At 45.0% G+C, this 8060-nt stretch overlaps 1 protein-coding gene across 1 annotated transcript in view; it reads right to left on the bottom strand.

The window, feature by feature from the left end:
- LOC149393511 (COP1-interacting protein-like protein) overlaps positions 1-5161 on the bottom strand; it is a 6863-nt gene extending 1702 nt beyond the window's left edge. Inside the window, exons 1-10 of the mRNA XM_089616776.1 lie at positions 4957-5161; positions 4310-4489; positions 4006-4126; positions 3876-3915; positions 3656-3708; positions 3510-3565; positions 3204-3356; positions 2926-3107; positions 1008-2383; positions 1-665 (exon numbers count right to left, since the gene is read on the bottom strand). The exon at positions 1-665 is cut by the window's left edge and continues 61 nt beyond it. Coding sequence (XP_089472902.1) covers positions 1-665; positions 1008-2383; positions 2926-3107; positions 3204-3356; positions 3510-3565; positions 3656-3708; positions 3876-3915; positions 4006-4126; positions 4310-4489; positions 4957-5015 — 2885 coding nt within the window. The 5' untranslated portion in view covers positions 5016-5161. The remainder of the gene's footprint in view (positions 666-1007; positions 2384-2925; positions 3108-3203; positions 3357-3509; positions 3566-3655; positions 3709-3875; positions 3916-4005; positions 4127-4309; positions 4490-4956) is intronic.
- Positions 5162-8060: the final 2899 nt, after the last annotated feature.

Below are 8060 nucleotides of genomic sequence, written 5' to 3'. Positions count from 1 at the left end.
AAAGGTTTCTTCTTCTTCTCAGACTCGAGCACCATAACGGTGTTCTCTATTATGGGATTCCCGTCCACATTGCTATTCTGTGGAACCTTGTCCCTAGTCGAAGACGTGACCGAAACTTCCTTCGTAGTCGTTTTGGTCGGTGTCCTAATCTTGAGCTCCGGCAGCAAAGCCGCCTTGCCCTTATCATGGTTGACTATTTCCGACAGCTTCTTGACCTCTGACAAATCAGAACTTTTCGGTTTAGATTGCGACGCCACCTCGGCATTTTTCACCCTCAGAGAACCGATCAGAGGGTTGGCAATCTTCGGCTCAGAGAGTCGCCTGAGATGCGCCATCGACGCTGCCTTCGTGTCTGTCCCCTTCGGAGCCGGAAGCGAAGCCGCCGAGCGAGTCAACCGGTTGACTGTTTTGGACATCTTGGGCAATTCGTTTGATCCAACCGAGGCAGTTCTGGCAGGGTATCGTTGCAGAGGTGACATTAAGCCGGGATGCGAGTCACTGAACTTCGAAGCCCTCGTAGAGCTCAGCGAAGTCCTCGTCGGAGCTTGTTTCCTGACCGGCGCTTGAGAAGGAAGAGTAGAAGTAGAAGACCCTCCTCCTCTCGCAGCGATTCTTTTTTGCCTCTCCATCTTTAGGGTTTCTATTCGTTTCATCTCCTCCGCTTCCTAAAATAACCATATTAAGCTTTTCAACTTTTACTAAGCTACTCTATAACCAAAGGATCAATATTTTATCCAATCACTATCTTTCATGATTGAGCTATGCAATTTTGGGATCGATCATCATTGATTTATAAATGAATTAAAATTGTGTATGATTTCACACCTATTTTTAGTTTCATATATTGTACATTCTGAATTTTCCAATCACTATTTTATTTCCGCTAGCATGTAATTTCAACCACCTGTGACTGCAAGTATGCAAATTGAGGCTGTTTATTATTGATTTATTAATAATTAGCAGTTCAAGTTCAATTAGTTTCATGTACATATTTCATGACAAGTTACCTTTTCTTTTTTCATCTTTTGGAGATCAGCTTTGAAGGTTCTCAACTTCTCGGCGCGGGCCCGAGCCTCATCCAAAGGACTCAGCTTCAAAGGCTTGGCTCTCCTTATCGGTCCGACATTCTTCTTCTTATCGTCCTGAAGAGGATCCCTTGATCTCTGCCCTTGCCTCTCAACCGCCTTCTTTACAGCTACCTTGCTTTTCCTGCTCCGCGAAGCCCCTTGCAATTCGTAATCCAAAGCAGGGTCGAGCCCCGCGGACCTACCTTCAGCCCCGCGGTGCGGAACCATACTCAGATCTTCTGGCTCATAGCTGACAAGAAGCTTCTCTGCCTTCTGATTGGCCGACGGTAGTTCGGAACCCATGTCAACCACGTTTCGACCGCCCGAATTCCCGCCTTGCCCCCGAAGAGAATCTATGTACGAATCATTATCCATGTTGTTCGACAATCTCCACTCCGGATTAGTATACGCGTGAGAATCGAGTCCGTCGATATTCAGTGGGTCTGATGAAGAGCCGGCAAAACCCGACTCCCGATTGCTAACCATGAAATCGTCGTTGGTTGACCTCAAGAATCCGAGCTTTCTCCCGTTCACTTCAGAAGACATAACGTCACCGTCCACGCCATCGCCATTCAACCCGACTCTTCTAGAGATTACGGGATCCTCGCCTGGTCGACTACGTCGCCTCTTCAACTGGTCAACCGCACTTTCACCTGAAAACAAGCCTCGGTCAAAAGAACCGTGTTTTTCTTCATCAGCATCTCGGAGCAGAAAGTTCTGGAACGCATCCCAGTGCCCACCGTCCGCTTCGCTCGAACCGACGTTTTCCTTCTTCTTCAAGGGTTTGGCCAAGCTCTTCTGGTCTGGCTCCAAACCCCCGCGCCTGTCTTCTTCGGATTCGGATCCAGACTCCAAATCCTCATCCAAGCGGTCTTGGCCACCTTTCGAGGTGATGTAATTCAGATTTCGAATGACCACGACGCCACCTTGCTTTTTCCCTGACCGGCCACCTGTCTTTCTAGACTCTTTTTGGAACTCTGATTCGTCCAATGATCTTGTTCTGTGAGGGTCCAAAGGTTCCCAGTTCTCCGGCATGGTGTTTCCATTGCTGCTGTCCATGGAGTGCCTTTTGTGTCCCATTCTGAGACCTGGGTTGAGTCTTGGATCATCATTCACCGGGTAAGGTGGCTGGAAATATGGGCCGGGCCCGGCGTAGTTCGGGTAGTAAGGCATGCCTTGCATGGGATATGGTTGAAATACGGGGACCTTTCCCGGAGGAGATTGAATAGGCCAATGAGGGAACATTTGCTGCGGAAACTGGCCTTGGAAATACTCTGGATGGCCTTGATGAGTAGGATCTGGAGAAGACTTGACTTCTGCAAAATAGGGTAGGCCATAGGCATAATTTTCTTCAGCTGAGTTCTTTAAGTGGCGGAAAAAAAAAAAGAAAAAAAGCAAACAAAAGGAAAGGAAGAGTTTTATTGAAAACGTATGCTATTTTAGACTCGTTAACAATCCTCCACCAGTTTTGAGTTTATTATATAATTAATCTTATGCTTTATAAAATTGTTATACATATCTCGTAACCGATGTTTTAGTTGACTTTTCGTTCTTAATGTACCTGGATATTGGTAATGTTCAGAATGTCGATTAAGCGATAAATTTTTAAGAGTTAATAAAACATGAGGTTAATTTTAGGATCAACTTTTACATTGCAGGGTACAACTGAGCATTTCAATAAATCACCAGGGGACAGGAATGAATCTTTTTTTTTCATAGACTAGAATCATAATAAAGAATAACAGACATGAACTTGTTATAATCAAGTAACCACTGTCGATATGAGTTACTTATGAAAGGGACTTATTTTGATATATTTATTGCTTAACAAGTACACAACTCGTGCTTGTAAGATTACCAGGTTTTCCATTACTTTCCGAAGCTAACTGAGAGTTTGCCACGCTGGAAAGCATAATGCCCGACGCGTTCATGGCAGTGAAGTCTGCCCGGAGAGGAATTGCCTCAGCAACATCGATTTCAACCCACTGCCCGGTCTCGTGCTTCTTCTTCCACAGCTCTTTAAATCTTTTACATGCATCTCTGTTACATCAATGAGATCAAGAAAATCACAGAGAGAGAGAGAGAGAGATTACACACCCCTGAAAGGAATTGATGAGAAGAAAGTTCAGTTTATACCTTAAACGTGAGGCTCCAAAGCAATCTGAGAATGACATTAACGGAGAAAGGTTGTCGATGTCGAAGCCGGCCGCCATGGCGCGCGCGAAAGCCATGCCTTGCTCTTTCTGAAGCATGGTCTTGCGAGTTTCAAGGACTTTCAAAAGCTGAACTCTACACCAAATCAACGGGGTGAAAATAATTGTCAAAAGATTTGCACGGATAAGATCATCCTTGGATTACTGACTATCTAACTCATCTGAATAGACTCTCTTAATCCTTCGCTAGTAAAATATCCTTGGTTATAAGGGGTAAGATGTTAAGTACTTTGAATTCCCTCCTTGTGCACTGGATCCTTTTGATTCCAGTGGTTCTGCTCCTCGCTGCCATAGTTTCCAGGAAAATAAGAAATAAATTGATCAGAAGGTGCTCTTTTAAGTGAACACAATAATTGCGTATACTCTTTCTTTTACCATGTAAAGAACGATTGCTTTCTCATCGCCGTTATCTGGAAAAGTTCTGCTTGCTATCATAGAGATTAGAAAGAAAAAGAAATGATATTTTGCATGTTCCAATGTACATAAATACAAAAGAGCATAGATGACATGAAAAGGACTATGTACCAATAAGAAAAAAAGAAAAATAAATGGGAGTTAAGAAAACAATAAAAGAAAGTTCTTCTGTATTATATACCTTCTATGCTTTCCATAGGCTTCATTGGGCTATCTTCGATCTGCCATCGAGAAAACGGGAGTTGAGATGAGATTTTCTGTAACGTTACATAAAAAAATCATTTCACTTTGATCCGATAGATGAAACTTACAGCATTTTGAGCAGCCTCGGTGCTCCCTTGAATCACAATCGCCTCTTCGATCTGCAGTATCTCAGACTCCAACGTGTACACTCGTTCCAACACTTCCGGGGTACTAACAAACCGAACAAATCTATAGACGCAAAATGTACGAGTCATGCTTTTGTAATCAACAAGTATTGATAACTGTGGAACACTAGTCACTCTAATCGCATTAGAATTCGCATTGAAACAGACAGCTCGGTGAGTACAAATTTTCACTGGAAGTCCACATTCCATGTTTGAGAAAGGGCTAAAAAGAGATAGCGAGACGAACCTTTCAACCGTACCCTTTGTGAACCACGACACATCTTTATCCAATTTGGGCTTGAGAATAATCGAATAGCCTCCTTTCGCGACTTGGTCTTGGGCAGTTTTCAAATGGGCGAGAAACGGATTAAGTAGACCCGAAGCTAGCTTCTCTGTCTTCCCGTTTTTAGATATGAGCAAGTCACACCTAAACACAATCGAATTACACGAGAATGTGAAATTGGAAAACAGCCAAAGCACAAGTCTGATTTTGCAAACGAAGAGTGTTATCGTCAACTTCAAAAAATATATCCTTTTTCTCCTTCTAAAATGAAAAGACAGCGACAGACCAACCCAATAAGGATTGAAATGTAAGAGGGGGAGGGGAACACGCTAGAAAAATTTCTTAAAGGAGCTCAAAAAAGAATAAACAGATTAACTAATACTATTTATGTTTCTATAAGATCCAAGACTGAGATCATCTAAATACAACAATTCAGATCCTATAAGATGCGGTAAAAAAAATTATCATCCCAATCGCTAGTTGATTATAAGCACAATGAGATTGCATGGCCAAAATCCAATAAATGTAGACTACATCAGACGATATAAAAACACCCCGATAAGCTCAAAAAACCCAGTTTTAGGTATGAGAAATGTATATGGCGTAATTACCTAGTCCGCGTTGGTGTGAGTTGAAACAAAGCCGAGTCAAGCTGAGTAGAAGACTTCATTTTTTTTTTTTTACGGAGAGAGAAAACACTCTGCCAACAACATGCTCGGAGCTTTAAAGAGCTTTTGTTATGAAAAAGAAAAATTGAAGCCGGAAAGTTGGTTTCAGAGAGTCATCTCTCAGAACTTAAAAAAAAAAAAAAAAAAAAAAAAAAAAAAGAAAAAAAAAGAGTATATTTATAGCTCTATAAAAAGTATTAACTTTAAGATAACTAGAGAGAGAAAGAGAGAGGGGGGAGAGTGAGAATATTTTTCGAGAGAGAGAGAATCCGAAGAGGCAACCGAGTAGAGCTTTGGATACCAGTCTCCGATACAACAAGATGCCGGGGTCAACATACGAAGACAACGTACAAGTTTACGGTGCTAGGTGATAGGATTGGTAATATTATCGGAGACCCGCTAACCCTTTCATACTCGACTTTAATGGATCGGATAGTACCTGTTTAAAACAGGTTAACACGCATGTCGATAACAATTTAGCAGGTACGGATAAAAATAACGAATATCTCATTTCGTCTCGTTAATTAACCTGTTAAGTTAAATTAAAAAAAATATAACGAAATACTTTTTTTTTTACTGAGAATATGCCTAAAAGGTCTTGTGCTAATGTCACCATGACAGTATCAGTTGAAGCACGCAGAGAGAGAGAATCCGAAGAGGCAACACAATGTAAGGCCTCGGATACCAGTTACCATCTTTAGACTGTAAAGCAATATCTGGATGTTGAAATCTTGCATCTGCGTGTATAAAACAAGATGTCGGGGTAAACATAGGAATAATACGTACAAGTCTACATACAAGTCTACATGAACGGTGCTAGGTGCTAGGATCGGCAATATTATCCGAGACTCGCTAACCTCTCGTTACCCGGCTTTAATAAGTCGCGTAGTACCCGTTCAAAACTGGTTAAATAATCCGTTAGCAATTTAGTAGGTACGATAAGCGAATATCTCATTTCGCCTTGTTAATTTGACCCGTTAAAATTAAATAAAAATATAACGGAATACATGTCTTTGACTAAAAATATGCCTAAAAGATTTTGTGCTGGTATCACCATATGACAAAATTGGTGGAAGCACGGATGATAACCTCAATACCGATACAATTGGAATCACACAAGAGTGAAGCATCGAAAATAATCTTATAGTGGTCGGACAATAGCGCTATCACTAAATGCAGGAGCAATCTTATATTTTAATAGGACCCTCAACGAGCTAACTTTCATTGAATAATTTGTTTAAGAAGTGTTAACGCCGTTTTTGGGTCAACACTTAGAACCGTCCGTGGTTCAGTCTAGGGCCGGACCCAATGACCGCACGTAGGTTGGGTGTGGTGAAATCTTCTCTTCTCGTCGTCTTTGCCTCGCCAGAAAGAGGTTTTCGGTTTTCCGTCACTCCAGGTTCTTCGGATTCGTCGAGTCCTTTAAGTTAGCTCCGGCCAATGGCCGACCCTAGCTTGCCCCGGCCAATGGCCGACCCTAGCTATCCCCGGCCAATGGACGACCCTAGCTATCCCCGGCCAATGGCCGACCCTAGCTATCCCCGGCCAATGGACGACTCTAGCTTGCCTCGGCCAATGGCCGACCCTAGCTTGCCCCGGCCAATGGCCGACCCAAAATCCTTCTCGGCCAAGGGGTGCCTCAATGACCCCTTGGTCGCCTATAAATAGAGAGGTCCGCCCTCTCCCAAAGGTAATCCATTTTTGAGTCCCGAAACGCTGTCGAACTCGTACTTCGCTCGTTTCGCTCATCTTTGGCCTCTCACCCTCTAAAACCTCTATACTCCACCTCAATCCCACTAATGTTGAGTGTCGGAGAGGTAAACAGAGGCACCCCTCTGTGTTCCCGTCTTAGCTCACGGTTCTCTTATCTTTTTCAGGTATGCCGGCGAGCTCAAACCCCATCGACAGCTAAGGGACGACTTGGGATACCAAGTCCGACACGCTCGAGCCGAAGTGAGACCACTTGGTCCGGCCTTGGGTCTAACCACTTTGGGCTCCTAAATAGTTGTCCGAAAATGAGCGACAATATTTTGGCGCTAGAAGGAAGGGACCTCCCGACTTTGGCGACGCTCTCCCTTCCATTCCTCTTTCTTGCTACTTTTACGACTCTCGAGAGATGAGTTGAGTTCCCGCCACCTCCGTGGGCACCCGAGCGACTAGCTCGGGGTACGGCCTCCGAAACCTAGCGCATCGTCTAGGAGGGCAACCTCGTGACAACGAGAGGCCAGCCCCAAGACTTGGCAAATGACCCCGAGGCCACGCTCCGAGAGGACGTGGCTCGAGGGCTTGCCGAGCTCCTAGACCACCCCGGCATCGATGGCGCACTCATTGCTGACCTCCTCGGATACCGCATCGAGGACCATGTCAACCATGACAAGAAAGACCCCGACTACGTGGCGAAGTCAAGAACCAACGAGGCCAACCTCGACCACGCTACTCACGAAAGTGAACGCTCACATGCGCCCTCGAGGAAATACCCTCGAGAGACCACATCGAGGCGTCGAAGATCGTACAATACCCGAGGACGCTCGATCTCAAGGTCCCGAAAGGGATGCTCCAAGCTCACCATTTGCGTCCAAGGCCCTCGGATGGGCGACGACACCGAAGGTCGTGGCGCCCGTCGAGGACGTCGCTTGAACGACATATCCTTGCCAAGGGTAATAGGGACGGCCAACGGAGACTTGAGAGACCACCTCAATTCCTGAAGGGAATCCCATGGATGCGACTTGAGAGAGAAACTCAACGCCCGACACGAGACCGCGAGAGAGGCTGCCTTGGGACACCAATCACCCAACGTCGCTGACCGCGCATCCAACAAAAAGCGCGCCGCCACACTCACGGCACCGGCCACCGGTCCCGGCTCGTGAAGGAAGAGGCGTAGAAAAGTCAAGTCCCTAACGACCCTCTTTCTATGACCCCGAAGCAATCCTTCGTCCCTCTCAACACGACACCCGACAGGATCCTGAGCTTACACAGAGAGAAGCTGGGATCCCCACCCCCGATGAAGAAGGACCCCGCAACGCGAGACAAGAGCAAACAGTGCGAAT

This window comes from Urtica dioica, chromosome 6 (genome assembly GCF_054948205.1).
Source record: "Urtica dioica subsp. dioica isolate 48M chromosome 6, U.dioica_male_clone48M_v1_H2, whole genome shotgun sequence".
In the NCBI taxonomy this organism is placed as follows: Eukaryota; Viridiplantae; Streptophyta; class Magnoliopsida; order Rosales; family Urticaceae; genus Urtica; species Urtica dioica.
Note: the sequence above shows the minus strand (reverse complement) of the source record. Positions and strands in the feature narration are given on the sequence as shown.